The 19,655-nt window shown below is 42.2% G+C and overlaps 2 protein-coding genes across 2 annotated transcripts; both read right to left on the reverse strand.

Moving 5' to 3' along the window:
• Positions 1–187: 187 nt before the first annotated feature.
• On the reverse strand, positions 188–9,013 carry LOC143318496 (uncharacterized). The gene is made up of 5 exons (XM_076726884.1): positions 8,867–9,013; positions 5,520–5,804; positions 3,417–3,983; positions 2,660–2,873; positions 188–897 (listed from the first exon to the last, which is right to left on the reverse strand). The coding sequence occupies exons 2-5, from the start codon at positions 5,791–5,793 to the stop codon at positions 642–644; spliced, it is 1,311 nt and encodes a 436-aa protein (XP_076582999.1). The 5' UTR covers positions 5,794–5,804; positions 8,867–9,013; the 3' UTR covers positions 188–641.
• Positions 9,014–10,268: 1,255 nt separating this feature from the next.
• Positions 10,269–19,136, reverse strand: ctdspl3 (CTD (carboxy-terminal domain, RNA polymerase II, polypeptide A) small phosphatase like 3). The gene is made up of 11 exons (XM_076721492.1): positions 18,860–19,136; positions 17,074–17,197; positions 16,811–16,951; positions 16,007–16,121; positions 15,090–15,201; positions 13,551–13,637; positions 13,143–13,205; positions 12,690–12,769; positions 12,061–12,187; positions 11,437–11,532; positions 10,269–10,752 (listed from the first exon to the last, which is right to left on the reverse strand). Exons 1-11 carry the CDS (start codon positions 18,986–18,988, stop codon positions 10,687–10,689), a joined length of 1,140 nt encoding a protein of 379 aa, XP_076577607.1. The 5' UTR covers positions 18,989–19,136; the 3' UTR covers positions 10,269–10,686.
• Positions 19,137–19,655: the final 519 nt, after the last annotated feature.

Genomic DNA, 19,655 nt, shown 5'->3' on the forward strand with positions numbered 1-19,655 from the left:
GCAGGGTGGAGATGGAGAGCAACCAGAGAAACATGGAGAGCATATTATCACATAATGACAGTCCCAGCGCCGAAAACGCACACTGCAGTTTCTCCAGGAATAGCTGCACAGTCAAAGCAAATGCAACAACTGGTCAGCGTCGGGGAAGGAACTGAAAACTGGCTGGAAAAGATGAAGAGATGCTTTTACAAATGGCTTTTATTCTGTCTTCATCATGTACAAACTTTTTGGGACAGTTGAAATAATAATAATAAAGTCTTACAACTGAAGTTGCTTTGCTCATGGTTTTCAAGGTCAAACCAAATTCAGCCACATATATAGCAGAGCTTTTAAGTACTTAGAGTTCAAAACATTAAATATAGGCACTGAAATAGCTTAAAGGGACAAATGTTTGAAGACTACAGCATTGTTCAAAGGCTTCCTTCACCACTAGCAGGGAAAGAGCTCTGGCATTTCAGATAATAAGCATGAATCCACATAAAAAAAAAGTCCTGTATAGGAGGAGCAAAAATACAAGTTAAGCCGTCACAGACTTGGAGGTTATAGTTGCAGCGTGTTGCTGTGCTGAACTGCAGACCACAGGAATGACCTATTTTTGGAAAGATCTCCTCCTCTGAAAGAAGAAAGCACAGCTCGCCTCCTCACTGAGCATCCAGGATGTCTGTGGGTAGGATGTCTGGTTTGCCACTTGGGCTCTGTGATGTCTCCCCTGACCAGGAAGAGGGGGTGACCTGATTATAGAGGACGTCCTGAGAGCCAAAAATTGGCTCTTTGAGATTCAGGGTGTACATGAGGAACAGATTGAGAGCCACCATGGCGAGGAGCGGGAACACAGTCAGGCCGGAGCCGAAGCCTCGCCAGGAGCTGCACACGTTCAGGCTGACCCAATAAATAAGCCTGCAGAGGATGAAAAAAAACAACAACGACACACAAACAGGAAATCAGATGAACTCCAAACTTCACTGATAAATGCTCAAAACCTCCCTGACAGTGAAGCACCAGTAAAACCAGGGCAGAAAGAAATATTCAGTAAATGGTTTATTCACTGATTTGTGTAAATATCTGCTTATTCTGAATTTGATGCAGCAACATGTTTCCAACACATTGGGACAGGAGCAACTAAAGACTGGGAAAGTTGTGGAATGCTCCAAAAACACCTGTTTAGAACATTCCACAGGTAAAACAGGTTGATTGGTAACAGGTGATAGTATCATGATTGGGTATGAAAGGAGCATCCTGGAAAGGCTCAGGAAAAAAATGAAATCATGTGACACACAACTGTTTTCATTGTCTGGGCTTTACTCAAATCTTTCTTTTTGTGAAATATTGGATAAATTTACATCTTTGAGGCTTGAATAATTTTACAAATGAAGATCTGAGAAGTTTAGAGGGAAATTTATTCTGAGGTGAAACTGCAAACAACTCAAATCCATAAGCCAAAAGGTTGGGAACCACTGGTTTAATCTTTTAAATTCATCATATTTATGAGCTCATTGTGTTTTTTGTGTAAATCAGAAAGGTAACTAGTAAGTATAGCTGTCAGATAAATGTAGAGGACTAAAAGGCACAACCGACTGGGACCAGCAACTTCCTGGAGTCTTTACTGGTCACCTAGGGAGCAGCTCCCAGACAAGACATGGCCCAGGATCTAATTACAGTCCCCATGTAAAATGGTGAATTGTTGTTTTTGCACTACAGTTTTTGTTCAGTTCGGATGAAGCAAAAAACGTAGCTGTTGTAAATATGATTAGAACCAGGCCAATCTGAAGGTATTTAAATGAGATTTTCAGCCTGTGGAGGTCGTTGTGTCACAGTCAAGCTGATATATTTTCTAGAACATGCTAATTATCTTCTCCCTGTGAAAGCATTTCATATTCCAGAGATGTTTGATTTTGCATGTCTTACATCTTGTATGTTCATTTTTAGCACTTACGATACAAAGAGCACTCAAGTGCAACAAAGTGAGCAAACAGAGTTCAGTGACGCTGGTTGACTTGTGTCACAGTCTGAACTCCCTGCTGCTCTGCGACGTGCTGCCAAAGCTTCTCTCTGGCTTTGTTAATGACAGTGGTTGTGTTTGTTTTTAGCCATGCTAGCTGCGTGCTTCCAGGGACGGCAGTGTCGGTCTGTCACCACTTTGGTCTGACTGAAATGCTTCAACAACCATTCGACGCACTGCCATTAAAATTCGGTTCACACGTTCGTGTCCGCCTCAGGATGATCCTCTGATTTTTCTCCTCTCTGGTTTACGGGCAAAAAAAACAATGTCAGCCTCAGCTGTACTTTGTGTCTAATTAACAAATGTTAGCATGCTAACACACTAAACTAATATGGTGACCATGGTAAATACCACCTGTTAAACATCAGCATGTTAGCATACTGTTGTTAGCATTTAGCTCAGCTTTGTCTAAGAGTTGCTTGCATGTTTTAGACTCTTTTCTGTATTATTTTATTCTTCATATTAATACTGAACATGTGCTGCTCCGCATTTTGTCTCCACATATCAGTTTTCTTTACTGTGAATCGATGTGATCTGTGTCTAACACTTATGTATTAAAGTACGAAGGGGAATTTTGAAACCAGAATAAAACATTAAAGAAAACTTAAGTCCTGGATCAGTTTGTTTGGTGCTTTTGAACCTCAAACATTTGAGCCTCACCTTCCTATGATGAACATGGCAACCAGTATCGGCACCAACTTCAGCTGGTCTTGAGGCAGTAAAGCGGCCATAACAACGAGGTTGAGGATGTAGAGGAGCAACTGCTCCAAGGACGCCGTGACAAACAGCTGCTGAACGGCCCGTCCTCTGGGAAACGACTCCTGCAGACTGAAGGAGGCTGTGCAGAACTGGCACGCTGCACTCATGAGCATCGCTGCAAGGGATGAAAGAGCAATAAGTCAGTTAGCATCTTGAATCTTGGCCATCTTTCCACAAACAGCTCTCAACTTTAAGCAACTCCTCACTGCACTTGATCTTGTCTGACAGCATATTTTGTTTTTATAATATCTTCATTTGAGTACAGCAACAGCCAGCAGAATGGCCTACATGCTTGACAAGAAGGTGCAAGGGAACTGGTCTGGACAGGTTTTGGTTTGGATGTTGCCCGCAGTTCAGGTCACCCAGGTTGGTAACTGATTAAAATATTCTGAAACAATTAGGCCACAGCCTGGGAGACGACAGACACAGCCAATCTCTTATTGTAGTTTCCATTTAAAGCTATGTGCAGGAGGAGGAAATTATGCTTTTCTCCAGAGACCCGGGGAGACGTCTGCTGCACTGAGGTTGAAAGCACATGAAATTAAAGGACAGTGAACATTCCGAGACGAGGCGGCCAGACAAACCAAATCCTCTCTTAATCTTTATCTTTCATTTGCGGCTGTTTTTGAACGTCAGAGTGCAGGTGTTTGAAGCGTACCGAGCAGGATGGGGACGGCTGCTACCACACAGCAGCAGAGGGTGAAAACGATGCGGCTGGCTGCGTCGGGGCAGTCGGGGGGTTTGATGGGGACATAGAAATAGAGTGCATATAGGATCCCGGCCGCACACAGAAGAGAAGCCAGGACTGAGAAGAAAGCGGGAACTCGGCCGCTCTGACAGCATTTACACTGGCAGCAGCGGCAGCAGCACTGTCCCCGATCTGATGCCTCTTCTGCCACCTGACAAGTCTCTCCCCGCCCCTCTGACCTCCACACAGTCAGCTCCACGCTCTCTGGCGGCGGGCCTATCAGAGGTCGGCCCTCATCCACAGTGCAGTCCAGATTGGTGGATTCTGGACTCCATCTCGGCGTGTCTGTGCCGTTGGGAATGTCTCCCTGAGAGGCTGGGGTTGGACAGCTGATGCAGTTTTCCGTGGCGGCGTCCAAATTGCGCGCAGTGATGATCGGACTGGAAAGAGTCTGATCCAGCTCCCCCTCCTCTGTCTGATCTACCCGTGGCTCCTCTGGGAGGTCGTCTCTGGGCTGCTGGTGGCAGGGAGCAGAGCCTGTTCAAACCAGAGCACATTTTAACACAGAATTCAAAACCGCATACTGAAGGCAATCAGCTGCTGTCTCACACCAATCAATCATTCTCTTACTGCTCGTCCTGTCCAGGCCTCTGCTTTGCCTGGATCTCAAGTAACAATTTAGAGGGGCGGGCAGATGGCTGGATTAACCTATTAGGAGGCCACAGGGCCACCTTCCACCTTCTGTGCATTGTGTTTGCATGCAGTCACCTTCAAGTGCCCACAGTTACAGTGTACACGGAGACCCAGAAACCAGACCAAACCAACCCTAACCCTAACCTATATTATTGCAACACAACGACAAGTTTCCTTTATGTCAGTTACTTTATGATTGTGATAATTTGATTAAACACAAAGTAATTTAGGAATAACCCCCATGAGACTAGAACATAAACTGAAATAACTATAATCTTGAAAACAGACCCTCCACAATACAGGACCACAGGATACGGTCATGAGTCAAGAGCGATCTAGGCTGAGACTGAACCTTGATGAAATTTATTCAAATTATGAAAAAAAACTGGCTTTTTGCCAGTTGGTAATGCAGCTCTAGGTCTCTTGTTAAGAAAATAAAGCAGTGTTTAATTTTTACTTTTAAATGCATAAAATCAATTATTCACTTCTATCAAGCATCTGGTGGAACTTGCGGCAATGTTCAGAAAGAGGCTACATCTACATACAAGCTAAATTGTAGACGTCCACAGGTGTTCTCTCAACTTTCCCACAGGTGTTTTCATCATTGCTGCAGGCTGTTGAATCAACATACATTAAACTAAATCCAAATGATTTTTTAGCTGAAGCTTATGCTCTTAAATCTGTCTTAAACTTCTCAATGTCTCATGTCATTTAAATAAATAACACTGTTCTAAGTAACTTGGTCATGCATATGCTAGTGCCCGCATGGACGTAATAAGACAACACAATTACAACTGGACATCTGACTAAAAAGTGTAGTTCTTAAATTAATGTAATGAGCAATGAAACATGGAATGGACTTAAAGTCTTCAATCTCAGCTAAATCTCATAAGAAAACAGCCTTTACTCTTCAGGGAGTCAATTAAACCGGCCTGTTTCTGAATCTAACAATGCACCTGAGTGGAACTGTATTGGATGTTGACTCGCTTATGACTGATTAAAACAAAGTACAAGTCGAAAACATATTTCTTCTCCAGCTCATACTGCTTTGTCATGTCCTCCCCAGCACTACAAACAACCTGTATAAATGATTTAAAGCCCCTTAAACTTGTACGCATGACATGGACGTTGATTTAGTCCAGAGCTCCTGTAGGTAGATCCACACATCTGCTCAACCTTAAACAGCTCCTTTAGCATTATTTTCAAAATTGGAAAGACATGTACAACTGTTCCTCCGCTTTAATCAGCCCTGACTCTGTCTTAAGTCTCTAAGGATCCAGTCTGGACTCCAACTTGACTTTAGCCTTTGCTAATTTGCTCTGGCCTCCCCTCAAATCCTACAGCTCTGTCAGACACTAAAAAGCAGCAGTAATAACTCACTCCTTGGCTGATTGGTTGCTGGTGGCGGTTCAAGGGAGTGCTGGGAGCCGGAGACGGAGTGGGAGGACGAGTGCAGCTCCTCCACCGAGGACTCGGGACTGTCTGAAACCGGTGCCAAGGAGATTTGAGTGTCAAGGTCCAGGAAGGGGGAGAAGGAGAGCCTGGTCGGGTCGATGTCCTGGAGCTGGTTGATGATGTCGCTGATGGACTCCTTCATGCTGTCGAGCTCCTTTGCATTCTGCCGGTTAGTGGCCTGAAGCCCCGGGGTGCTCATAGTCACACAGCCTGAGAGGAGCAGGCAGAAGACCAGAAACCAGTTAAAAACACCAAACCAGGGACATGCAGGGCAGTAAAACCACCTTCATTCTCCAAGTGTCAGAGAAGCCAAATGACTATCAACTGCACTGTAAAACCCAGAGTTTTATCTTTACTTCTTATGAAATACGGTTTATTTCTGAGTCTCTTTCAAGCATGTTGTGGCACTGGTGTGCAGAAAGAGGCCACATGATCATAAACTCTGACAGAATATTTAAGGCCACTGAAAAAGTTCTGGAAACCAGTTTTGAACCAAAATGAAAAGTTCCTTCCAAAAAATCATTGATCAACAATGGAAGTCCATAGAAGTTGGAGTCAGACAAGTCTAAGAAAAGTTGTGAATGGTACATTTGATTTTTTCTTGTCCTCTCTGTCTCTTTTATCCCCTTTATTCCTCTTTTCTTCTACCCGTAAGGCCGTTTGTACCTTGTCTCAAGCTGTTTAGACTGTGTAAGAAGTACCACATTACCACTTTTTATGGACAATGATAGCATTTATCCTCCAAATTAAGCGAGAGTAAAGCCTTAAAAGCAAAACTTTGCAGGCACTTTATGTGCACTGATGTCAGCCTGGTAAGGAAATGGGCTTTTTTGGGACTAAAGGAAATCAGTGTTGATATGAGTTTATGTCTGTGGTTGTACAATAATCATCACTGACAGGAAGTCAGAGTTTATCTTCCTCTGTAAGGTAACACAGCCTGTGCAGGTTTGAATTGTTATCATTGAAGTTTTTTGTTTTCTTGAGACCTTTTCTCACAAAATCAACACCTGAAAAAATAGAATCCGGTGTGATTTGGATCACTTTGAACATTTGATGACAGGAGATAGGACTGATTTACCCGGACTACAGCTTTATTTTTTTTAACTTATCTATTTTTTCTGCATCCAATACTGTAAATGTACAGTTAAACAAGTGATCTTGCAGCCAGGACACTAGTATTTTCCTCTATTCTTCTTCTGGAATCAAAACAGCTATCAGCTATGGGTAAATGACTTACATTTAGAGCATAGAAACCTGTTTTGAGTTCCTTTTTTCTTCACTTTTTAGCTCAGAGTTAAATGAAAAGATTGATGATACTTCTCTCACATATGCCCATTAAATGTGAAGCTATAGCAGAAAGATGCATAAACAGGGTAAAATCCAAAGCTTATAAAATCATTTTAAGCTTTTATTTATTTATTTAGTTTCTTATGGATTGAACAGGTGAGATAGGATGTGTTGATAAGTGAATTGGAGGTGCTGGTAGGGCTGACATGTTTGGATGGAGAAAGGAGAGCTGTTTCCAGCCTTTATGCTACACTAACCTGAACTAAGCTAAGCTAAGCTAAGCTAAGCTAAAATAAGCGTGTCCTGGCTCCAATTGCATGTTCCATGTGCACAATTGAGAGTGGAGACTTGCTGATTGTTGTATTTGACTTATTTTAAGGTTTTGCTGAACCATGAAGGGAAAATATCCAGTATTTCACTTATTTTGTGATAGATTTTTTCTAAATCATCTGGTGACCCCTCAGATTTATCTTGGGACCATTTGGGGGTCCTGAACTCTGCTGTATTGTATAAAGCAGGATAATCAGAAATAACACTTGGCAGGATTACATCACCAATAGAGCAAATGCAGTAAAAGTGAATGTACAAGAGAAATATTAGTGTGATTTCTCACGTCATCAGATTAACTAAGGATTAAATCATGTGGTTACCAGTAGTGGAAAGTAAGTACTTTTACTTTTTTTTTTTTTTTTTTTTTTCAAATTTCCCTTGGGGATGAATAAAGTATCTATCTATCTATCTATCTATCTATCTATCTATCTATCTATCTATCTATCGATGAGCTGTAATCAAGTACAGCTGAGCGCTGAAGGGACCCTTTAGTCAAGCTAAACTAGTACATGTACTTGTATTACTTCAGTATGTCCATTTTATGCTATTTTATACCTATTTCAGCTGTACTAAATATATTTTTAACTACTTTTCAGATTACATTACTATATTACAAAAAACGTGGCACGTTTATGAAATATGAGGCATTAACTGTCCACCAGTACATGAAACAGATAAAATCAGGTTCACCTCAACCAAACACAGCATGAAAGTAAAAATGATCAAATAATACAACATAACACTGAGGGGGCATCCTGCCTAATGAGTACTTTCACTTTAAATGTCTAAAGTACATTTTCCTACAAATACTTTCCATCTGAGTACTGCTAAAGCAGGACTTTCACTTGTAAGGAGGTATTTTATAGCGTGGTGTTGCTACTTTTACTCAAGCAAATGATCCGAATACTTCTTCCACCACTGCTGCGGTCACTTCTCACCATAAAAGCGCGTAAAATATACGTACGCACAATGTAATTTAACACCAGAAACGCGCCTTTGCTGGTCCGCCGTTATTTGAACCGTACCGTGAATTTCGGAGTCTTTCATTAACATCTGCAGATTGAATCTGAGGCATTTTCTTCTGGATGTTTTTGGCGCACATCCAGCGGTGGCGCAGAGACGGCACGCAAAATCTGCGGCGAGGATCGTTCTCCAAACAAATGAGGACTTTACCATGTATAGAGCGCAATTAGGACTCGTCTGGCTTTTATGGTCGACGTGAGGGGGGGTGCGTCTCGGTGGTTATCGGAGTTTGCGTGGATGTGGAAACGCGCGTAGGGGGCAATGTGCTTCTCCTCCCCGCTGAAAAACAGCTTTCCCCCGCTCTCCCAAACAAACATTGATTACAATTCATCTTCCACAAAGCAAGCAAAGTCTCCTCTGTGTCTGGTTCAGTATGAGGGCTGCAGGTCAGGAAATGCCTGATTTGGAGATAAATAATTGAGGCCAAAATGCGCTCGAGCCCGCATTAAATCTGTGCGTAAAGGACACGCGAGTCATGCTGAAACCTTATATTCAGTGGCCATTCAGCAGCAATTACAGCAGTTAACCGACTGATTTCAGAGACAAATGTGAATTAATTTAGCTGCATGAAATGCATGTTTAAGCGCTTTATTCAGTTAGAAAGACGCCTCGGAGGCTGGAAATGGACTTACTTTAGTCGGAGGTTGCAGACTATTTGATGAGTTTACTCTTCTGGCAGAAAAAAAACCCTCCGTCCTTCTCTGCCTTTCTTCCCTCCCCCTCCGTTTGCTTTTTGTCTTCCAGGATCCTGAACTTCTGAATCAAATTTCAGGACGGACAAAATACTAGGCTTTTCCTCCGCCCACACTAGTTTTTTTTTTTTTTTTTTTTTTTTTTCCTGGGTACCATGTCAAACACCATATGGAGCAAATAAAGCCAGGGCAGGAGCAGCAGCAGCAGCAGGAGGAGGAGGAGGAGGAGGAGGCAGCACTTTCTCTCAGTTTACCTCCAAATTCAACATTAACGATCTCATCCATCACAAATACGAGTTTATCTAAACAGGACGGTAAATATTTACACTAAAACTGAACCTCAGCACTCCTCTAATATTCATGCGCAGGGTTATGGTGCGCACTAATGACTTTGCTGTATTTAAATCTTATATTTAATACTATCATTATAACTAAGTATACGCATTTATAAGATGAGGCTGTTTTCTTTAACACTGACTTAGTAAGCTGTTCATGGAGTCTGTCAGTGTGATCACAGGCCTGTACACAGCATGTTCCCACAGTGATCATCAGGCTGCAGTGTTCATTATTGACTGTATTGTGCTTCTTTTCTATAATGTTCCTGCACTGAGTTTGTGTCTGCAGATTATTGATCTAAAGTATAAACTCAAGCAGGCGCTGGTTCCAGCCTCTTCAATATGCTGCTTATATATCACTGTAGATTAAGCCTTTAGGCTTTGGACTGCAGGAAATGCTGTTTTAACAGGTTACATTTGGCCATTTCTCACCATTTACAAAGATTTTCCAAATCATTAATCAGCTAAATAAATTCATTTATAACAAAAATATGAAATATCAGGTGCCACAAACACCTTTAGAGCCCACTATGCTGTCAACACATATGCTGAACAAAGCTGGTTAATGTGACAGTCCTATTCTTAATCATGTTAAGTGATCCCATCTATTCCACACATCTTTTCCATTTGCTCTGGCCTTTTCCTGCTGCACAGGAAGTGATGAGCTTTATTTTTTCAGCAGCAGGAGCAGCTTTTTCTAGGAAATACAAGACCAGAATCAGATCAGCAGAGAGGCTGCTGACATGGTTCAGGGAGTACTGTGGAGTATGTATGATTTCATGATTTTAAACAGTGAAAGGATGATACATGAGTGTGCTGTCATGCTGCTGTATCACTGTTACCTCACTGATGGCATTCACAGCCGTTCACTTTAGCGTCTTCCTCCTCCTCTGCATCAAATCTGAAGCAGCTTTCAGGACGACTCACTCACCTCACATGTTGAGAAATGTCCATCTACTGTTAAATCAAATATTACTACTATATGAGATATAGAGTCACGCCAAAAGTGGTTTATTTTCCCATTTATTGTTAGGGTCATTTTATTGCATAAAAAAAGCATATCTAAATAAAATGCTATTGATTAGCAATATAATCAATAAATAAAATTTCATGACTATAAACAACATATTTCAAGTTTTGGAAATATACACATACACTGAGGAGCAGTTTATTGCCTGGTGGAATGAGTCTTGGAGAAAAGGGGGTTTGGTGACTAACGACCAGCAGCATGTCTGAAATACCGATCTGCCGTCCTTTAAAGTCATCAGGGAGGACAGAGGAGGACAAGCAGGTCCACCACAGACCAACAGGCTTCAGGTTAGCTAATCCCAACTGAATTCTGCTTTTAGCCAAAGCATAAAGAATGAAAACATGAGCTGTGAAAGTCACATAAAGTAGATTGAGGGGAGGTGGTGGAGAGTCCTGTTAGTCCTCTGACAGCAGCCGGTGGAAGTGATCCTTCCTCTTCTTCAGCACCTCCCGAAAATCCTCCTGAAAAAACACAACAGGAGATATTTGGACTGAACGATGAAACCGGGGGAGGAAAGACAGCAGGCAGATGCTGCTGCAGATAACCAGCTGTTTTATTCACAACTGACTCCGGTGAAACAGTGAAGCTTCCACTGGCCACACTGACCACGAGCACGAAAAGAAAACCTGAATCCAAAGACACACTTCAAAGAAGAGAACTCAAACAACTTATGAAAGGGCAACACGTCTTCTTACGAATGGATCATCAGTTCTTTAACACTGCAAATACTTTTGAGACATAAGTACCTTTTTAAAGGCACCTTTTCTCTTGCACTGAGGGTTTTTTCTAATACCGATTATACACATCTGAAAACATTTCTGTCTTTCTCACAAACTTTAAACCTGTACGGCTGCGACTAAGAATTATTTTCATTTTAGATTAATCTGCTGATTGGTCGGTTTATATAGGGAGATGTCTAAAATCTGGGGACTATACCCATCATAATTAACGGTCACACTCTGAACCAAGAGACAATATCTTCTTCCTCTTTTCTTAAATGAACCTCAAGCTGAATTTGAGAAAAAGCAATGAGGTGAATAAATGATTGAAGAGAAATTCTCATCCGTCCATACAGGACGATTGATGGATACAACAACTCATTTGTGCCACAAAACAAACAAGCATGTAATAATATTCAGACGCACCGCTGCAGACAGTTTCTCCAAGGAGGGGATGAGCTTCTGGAGCTCTCTGTCCTCTGACTCCCCAGACCAGCTCTTGATGGGAATCGTGTTCATCAGCTGGAAAACCATCAAAAACTCAGATGAACAAAAACTTTTCATTGTGCAAAAGATGATTATGTAAGTGATATACGATAATGTAAGTGTAATAATAGTAAAAGTGATAATGTATGTAACTCAGACAAAAAAAAGTTGTGATACTCTTTTTGTCAATAAATCACATGAAAGGTGCAAAACCAACAATGAATTAATCCTATTAACAAGTATCATTCATGCAGTAAAAGCCTGATATGCTGCATCTTATTCACTTGCGTTATAGAGACACACTATTGTCCAAAAATGTCCACACATAGGCGCTGTAGTTTAGTCTGGTTTGAGTAACATACAGCCACATATTTGTGGCCCATGTTTAAAAGTTTACGTCTTCAGTTTAAATTGCATGAGGAGACGGACAAACACTTTGTCGGTTTTGGTCTTTTCATGGGATTTACTGAAAATATCACCACCCCTCTCCATTAGTGGCAATGAATATGACACAAAATTAGACGTCAAACTGGCAGCTAAGGATCACAGCTCCATGGTGCTTACATGGTACGGGTACGTGTGGGGAGCGTTGTCCAGAACGACCGTCTTGGCGAGATCCCTCCCGAGGATGCTGAGATCTTTGATGTAATGGCCAAGAACACAGGCACAGTCGTCCTGATACAGACGATGCCTATGAGGGAAATCACGTGAAAAACTTTGACACCCGTTTCTGTGAACCCAGTGCATATCTCTGCCTGTCATAATACAATGTGTATCTACATTTTGGCCACTTTATTAGGCACACCTACACAATTGAACACAATCTAGTACACCAGCTCTGCTGTACTAGATTGTGTTCTATGTCCCTTCTTCTATGTGACAATAACCACCTGAAGCCAAAAGGATAACTCATTTCTACTGTCCCCACCATAACACACAAACACATCTGCACTCATTGGAATTCACTGCGGATAACAGTCAGCTAAATAGCTGAGAACAAACAGCATGACCAACCAACGGTCCCATCACAAACAGACCGTTTCTGAGAAGCGTTGCGAGGTCGCTGTGCCGGTAACACACGGCACCAGCAGCAAGCTAACACTGGCTGGCTGTGTCTGCTAAACCTGACAGAGTGCATGTCACTGCGGTCAAGCAAAGAGTTTGTGAAACACAAGTGGAAGTCAGAGACATACCGAAACAGCTTTCTCTGCGGGTCCAGGATGTTCAGTATCTTCTCAGCGTATTCCTTCTTTGCACATGTGTAAACAAACAGCTGTAACAGGACACAAACAGCTGTTGGGACAGAGTCCACAAAAACCAGACCTCAACGGGCATCAGGACACCACAAAAAACTGTATCGTAAGATAGCGGTGGAAATGAAGTGGTTCAGATCAGAACAGGTGAAGGTATGACAGAAGTATCTGCATGTAGAGAAAGAGCATAAGCTCTGCAGACTTGGAGCAGATCAGTTCACAGCTCCAATTTTGCAAAAAAAAAAAACAAAACCCATTATCCTTATTATTATTGATGATACAGTTCACCTCATCTCACTAAAAACAAACTGAGACTGTAGAAAGCACTTTTCTAGAGCCGACTGCACCAATAAACAACCAGATGACTGAATTCTTTGTCAGATGAACACATACCTCATAGATTTTTGCCATGGACTGCAGAAACTCTTTGACGTGTGGCCGTAGGATCATGTACACCTGTTGACAACAGAGGAGCAGAGAGAATGAAAGACTGATGAAAATGTTTTCCGTTGTCTCCTCAGCTCCTTTTCAATTCACTCAAACCGTCCAATGGGAAGCTTACTCCATGCTTTACCTGCTATACCAGTTTAGATATCTCTTTTTTGTGTCACTTGTGAGCACATGGCCCATCAGTTTTAAAACTAGATTTCTACACTTCTCCTGCTTCCTGTCATCCCTCACTAACGAGGGCGACCACACTGAAGTGATTCTTCCACTCCTTTCATTATCTGCAGTCATTTACTCAGCGTGCTTCAGATTCAAAAGCAGGTTTGTGAATAACCACACATGGTGAACAGTTACCTTGTACTGGTGGTCCTGGAAAGCTGCGTAGAAGGTGTACTCTGGCTCGTCGATCACATTCAGAGAGCTGAACATCAGGGTCTCCTCCTGGAAGGACACCACCAATTTCTCATCTTGGGTGCAAAGAATCTGCTGCTGCTCTCACCAGCCATATTTAAGCCACGTAGAGAAATAAACTGCAAGTTCCACGAAACAAACCAACTGTACAACTTTTCCCCCTTAATTTTAGACAATTGAATCTTCTCCTAAAAGCTTTTTATGAGCTCCAGTCTGGCAGTGGGTAATATGTTCTCCACGACAGATCTCTCTGAATTAAAAAACAGCAAATAAAAGCATCTCAACCAAAAGGTCAGCCTTGAAGACAGATGGGGAAAACCACTGTGACCACTGTGTTTGACCCTAGCTCAGGAAAACAATATGCAGCTACTGAGAGGCAATGTGTGACCTATTTAGGGCTACATTTGAGGTTTCCTGGCCCATGGATCACACAAGTTGGAAATAATCCTTGGCAGCCACCACTGGAATCTAATTCTACAAAAAGCATAACACTAATAATATTAGTGTAGCATAGTGTAGTATCTGCAACTGTGCAGAAACATATTATATACACATGAACACAAAAGCCATGCAGCATTTGAATGTTGATTTAGAATTCAAATGTCAATGTTATGAATGAAGCTTCATAGTAGTAAGTACAGGCCCAAACATATTAAGTGTTAGCCAATTTATGAGTACTCGGCCGTTCTCAACAGAGTACACCAAGTGAGGACTTGAACTTGTCGACACAATGGCGCCAGCTGAGATCAGCTTGCAAATCAAAAAGGCTCACGAACAGACATTTTCAGAAGAGGAAATAACTTGACTTGACTTGAGATTCAGTCAAAAAACAAACAAACAAACAAAAAAACTGTGATCCAGTCTGTAATGATGCTATGGTGACATCAGAGCCCACAGTGAAGTCTGAAAGTGCCAGCAGAGATGACGGACACTAACCGGGAGCTGGGCTGTGAGCTGCCTTCACATCTCTAAAAACACTGGAGCAGACTTCCAGACAGGCATTACTTGGATACATCAGCCAAATATTCAAACTCTAAGTGGTTACTTTCTCACCTGAAAAAAAATATATCAAAACTTAATAAAGACCAGGAGCACCTCCGGTCATCTGGACTGTTCTTGGCTGGATGTGGACTTTGAATTGCAATAGCACTTGAGCTGTGACTGATGAGGTTCCACAAGAACGCAAGCACAGACAAGAGCACACACTGCAATAGGACTGCTGCTTGGCAAAGACACCAAAACTCTGCACAGACCTGCTCTGCCACAGCTGGTGTGGATTTCAGTTGCTGTTGGCTCCGTTCTGGTTCACATTCACATCACTGCAGTCTTGTTCGTCGTGTCTTAAGTTGTTATGTCATTTCAAGCTCTATGTTAAGCTCTTCTTGAGTTGCGGCTAATTTGTCCAACTTCTGTTAGCTATTCATGTATGTGCATTGTTGTGTGCGTGCATGAGAGGAAGACGCTCCAGGGACTTAAACTCACCAGGTCGACCACCAGTGTGGCCTCTGGAGTGCTCCTGGTTTTTGGAGGAACGTCTCTGAGTTGGGGTCGGGAATGCTGAGACTGTGATGGTATGTTCTTGATGAACCTAAAGCTGGAAAAGAAAATAACGCTTTTAGAAGGAAAGAAAGAATCACAAACACTTTGCAGAACTGGTGAAGGTGACAAGCTCTGGCACTGTAGAAATCAATTCAAAAAGCAATACTTGAGTTAGAAAACATTTTTGTTTGATGTACTGGGTCTCTGTTCATCCTGACTTGGCATAGTAACCTGCCATGATAAGAAAAAGACATCTGCTAGAGGCGGGAGTCTGATTCTTGGTGTCACGATTTGATCAAAAATACTAGAAAAGGGAGCATAATCTTTGCTCCAGATCACTGTGTCAAACCATTCACTTGCGTTCTTTTACTCAAGTTAATTGCAATATAAACCAAAACTGACACTTAAACCAAATGGTCTGGCTGACGGCCACTGTCTGACTGAACAGAAGAAAAGCAGAGAAAGGCGTGTGAGAGCACCAGTGTGTTTCCCACACGCAGGCTCTACTTGGGCAGGCCACCAAGGTTTAGTTAACTGCTGCCAAAGTAAATCTGGTGACCCATTTTAGCGTTTATTTTTGTTTTTTATCTGTCCTAGAGAATGACGCCATCTGTGATCGATTAACACGTGGACAGTGTCCCCTCACTTTAACCCTCCCATTTCCTGACAATTGCACATGCTCTGCAGAGAAACAGAGTGAGAGAGAGATGCTGTAGCTTGTAAGTGCACCCGGTTGGTGCAGACGTCATTCAGTATCACATTGGTTTTGAAAAGGAAGGTAAATAGATCAAAAGGAGGAATATAATGTTATCAACATCGCACACAGAGGCGCGTGTGTCTGACAGGGGATTTATACTTACGGATTGAAGGCGTCATCCTCCTCATCTCCAGCCAGAAGATCAATGGAGCCATAGCCAAATACACCTTGTTCTGGACTCATCAACACGTTGTTGACAGTGTCTGCACACTTCACATCTGGACAGAAAAAAAATAACATGCCCAAACTGTAAACAACACAAACTGTTCACCTCTGAGTAACCAGGGAAACTTAAAACACAGAGTCATCAGATGAGATTTCCATGCTGCCTTTCTTGCCATGCCAATGGGACTGGAGTCTCTCCCATAATGCACAAACCAAAACAGCTAGACTCATTTGTTAAAGCTGTTTACAGCATCAATATTGTCTCTGACTCGTAGAGAAAAGAACAGAAATGACTCATACTGGATCTGAATTCCAGCAGGACACAGAGTCATCGACCAAGAAAATAAGTACCAACGGTCTGCTCACCACATTTATGCCCGCTGAGCAAATGAAGCAACAATAATGTTCTTTCTGTTTGATGAACAGGGTGGGAATTTACCACAAGCCACCAGAAAGATGCTGGTACGTTTATACTGTGGTTGGTATACAAGTTTACTCCACCAGGCACTTTAGTCATAAGAGAAGAAAACCACCCTCAAAAGGATGACTGGATATCTCCCGAAGTGAATGGTAAAGCAGCAAAAGTATTGAGTTGAGTACATTTTTACTGTCCGACAACACAAAATCACATAAAATATCTGGAAGGGTTGTTGATGACTTCCACTCATATGAGCCCAGTCTGTTCAAGGCACTCCAGCTCCTATATGTTACACAGAACTGCAGTGACAGTAGCTGTACTCACTCTCTTTGCTGGGTGTGAGGAAACGCACAATGGGCGAGTAGATGTTTCTGGCTGTTGTGTTACGAGGAGTCGCCAGGTCGATCTCTGACAGTATGTGCTGATTGCGCATGATGGACCTGATGGGAGTTTTGAAGGCCAAATCTAGAGCACAAGAGGGCAATAGGTCACAAAAATGGGTGTATGGAATTCATATAATCAGGGAAACAAAATGATCAAATATACTGAAAGCATCCTTGACAATAAGTGGAAGCTGCCAAAAACACCTGTTTCTCTGTCATCTACAGCAATGGCTCTCTTTCTCGGCCGGCCACGGGGCAGTGGTCGCCTCGTCATTGTAGGAATTTCGTCATCTGAGTGGTGGGGGTCATTATCTGAGGTCTCTTCACTCTGCATGGTAAATCAGAAAGAAAGAATTAATAAATAAATGCATTATAAACACACACACAAAAAGGTCAGTGTCACCATTGTGTTTGAATGCCAAATTGTGATTTCCAAAGAGCACATCTCACTATGACCTTTAAACATCTATTCTAAGTTGGATACTCTCATCATTCAAGCAGTTCCAGACAATGAAGTCTGTGAATTGCATGAATATATCAGCTAAAATATACGTATCTAAATATCTGTGTAAAAGTGAAGAAGCATCAATAGCACAGTTAATCACTACCTCAATCAGTGTTCTTCGCTGCAGACTTTGAACTTGACAAACACAAACATGCAAACTCCAAGACATATTAAGGAAAAGCTGCACAAAGTAACTTGCATTGCCAACAACATCCTGCACTGTTACTATTAGTATATCAGTAATGCATAGCCAAAAATGGAGAACAACAATGACACCGTGGTATTGCAAGATTATGCATCGCGATTTGTTGCTGCTTTGTTCATGACTACATCAGTAGCAGGAACTTGTTTTGGTTTTTTTTTCTCCTTGTTTACATTATGAAGAAGCAGAAATTGTGCAGCCTTGTACTACATCTTTGTAGTTTATTGTTTTCTTTAATTCTGCAACAGTCACGCCACAGGACAACGCCCACGAGGGAACCATAGACAAAATAACTCCTGAGGGCCGCTCACATTGCTGGAGTGTAAACAGTCTGCACGCATGTGTCCTAATGACCTACTTTTACTGGGACCCTCACATGCATCCGTGCAGTTTAATCCTGTGCTGCTGCATCAGTCCTGTGTCAGGCAGACACCATGTCACAGAGCTGCACATCTTGCAGCCTCAGACAGGGATAATCTGGTGATGTCTATACGCTGCACGCACTCACTCACTGGCTGTAGCCAAGCGTTGAATGGGACCGGTTTGCTTTGTCCAAAGTTTCTGCTCCTTTAAAATGACGGCTCTGCGTATCTAATGCGGATGAAAACACCCTCAAAATGAAGTTAAAAGGTGACACTTAAATTCACAGACTGTTTATTGCCAGCTCAACGTGTTCAATTTGAGAAACGTTAATACAAAGCCAGTACAACATGAAGTGTACAGGCAAGTAAGTTCCGCTATGGAAAAGAACAGAAAAGCTCTGTGAGGGCATGAAAAACCACAATAAATACAGAGAAATATCTCTTCAGCACCACAAACTGCAGCCTCTAAAATGGAGATTAAGTTAAATAATTAGTTTTAGTGCAGCGCTTCTGTTATGCTGGGTTAGTTTTTAGCTTTAGCTTCATCTTTGTCTGGCGCATCACCCTTCTCAAAACATTAAGCTAACGTACCGCCACACGTAACGCGAAGTTAGTTCCGGGTCGAATCGAAAGTCTTTAACTTATTTACTTAAATAATTCTGGAGACAATGACGTTGTGAAGTAGATCAGGGATGAAAAGCCACCGACGGTCCAGAATTGAGCTAACGTTGTTAGCAACGCCGTCTGTGTTCTCATGAGAGCACTAGCTAACCAACGTCCGGGTAACTACACAAATACCGACACAGTTACTCACACTACTGACTCTGGTAACACACGCAGTTTTTGCTGGAACAACTGACATTTAAGGTACTAATAAACGTTTCTTATTGAGGAAATAATCGTAACACACAAATTCGTTACCTTCGTTTGAAGCAGGCCTTCGGTCACATCGACGCGCTTTCGTCTCGGCGTCGCTTTGGTGGACCGTCGACCGTTGCTCCTCGGCGTCTCCGAGCAGGCCGTAATGTTTCTTTGAGACCTAAGTTTCATTTTTCTTCCTCATATGTAACTTTTACACATCTACAAACAAGCAAAAGGTGATCGCATTGACCCCGAAGCCTTGCGTTTTTTGTATCCCCCCTCAGACTCACAGAGACGGTGTAGCTCCGCCCCGCTCATCACGGTGCCTTCTCGAATCAGTCCGTGTGTTTAAATCTGCCGGGGTGCGATAGGTTCACAACAGCGGACACTGTTATTGGGCGGTGCTTCAGAAGACTCGAGCGTCAGCGTGAGACACCAGTCACGTTGGAGAGTTGGAGACCCAGCGATTGTGTGTTTGTGTGTGTGTATGAATGATTATATATGAGCGAGGATCTAGATGAACACAGAAACCTGTGCATTTCACCCCAGAGCCCCTTTTGTTTTAACTACACAATAAGTTCACGTCCGGAAAAGAATCCAGCTCAAATACAGGAAACGTTTTGGTAATTTTCCTCGCACACAAACAGAAATTTAAGAAATCATTTCATGTGAGTAGTGTCATTTCCCATTTCCTGGTACTTTATACTAATAGTCCATTTCAATTCAGAGGTAAACATTGTGCTTGTTACTCGCTGTTTGCTGGCTGTTTTTACAAATTCAGATTAATAATATATTAATCAACAAATGCATTCTGATGTATTCTCATTGGCTAAGATAAGATTTTATTGACTCCTGA

This window comes from Chaetodon auriga, chromosome 3, assembly GCF_051107435.1.
Source record: "Chaetodon auriga isolate fChaAug3 chromosome 3, fChaAug3.hap1, whole genome shotgun sequence".
In the NCBI taxonomy this organism is placed as follows: domain Eukaryota; kingdom Metazoa; phylum Chordata; class Actinopteri; order Chaetodontiformes; family Chaetodontidae; genus Chaetodon; species Chaetodon auriga.

Excerpts from the sequence above, each read along its gene's own strand:
- LOC143318496 (XM_076726884.1), bottom strand. The coding sequence starts at position 5,793 with ATGAGCACCCCGGGGCTTCAGGCCACTAACCGGCAGAATGCAAAGGAG. Across the intron at positions 3,984-5,519 it reads AGCAACCAATCAGCCAAGGA|GCTCTGCTCCCTGCCACCAG; the intron begins GTGAGTTATTAC and ends TGGTTTGAACAG. Across the intron at positions 898-2,659 it reads GCCATGTTCATCATAGGAAG|GCTTATTTATTGGGTCAGCC; the intron begins GTGAGGCTCAAA and ends CATCCTCTGCAG.
- ctdspl3 (XM_076721492.1), bottom strand. The coding sequence starts at position 18,988 with ATGAAACTTAGGTCTCAAAGAAACATTACGGCCTGCTCGGAGACGCCG. Across the intron at positions 16,122-16,810 it reads CCTCACACCCAGCAAAGAGA|ATGTGAAGTGTGCAGACACT; the intron begins GTGAGTACAGCT and ends TTTTCTGTCCAG. Across the intron at positions 11,533-12,060 it reads CCCACACGTACCCGTACCAT|CTGATGAACACGATTCCCAT; the intron begins GTAAGCACCATG and ends ATGGTTTTCCAG.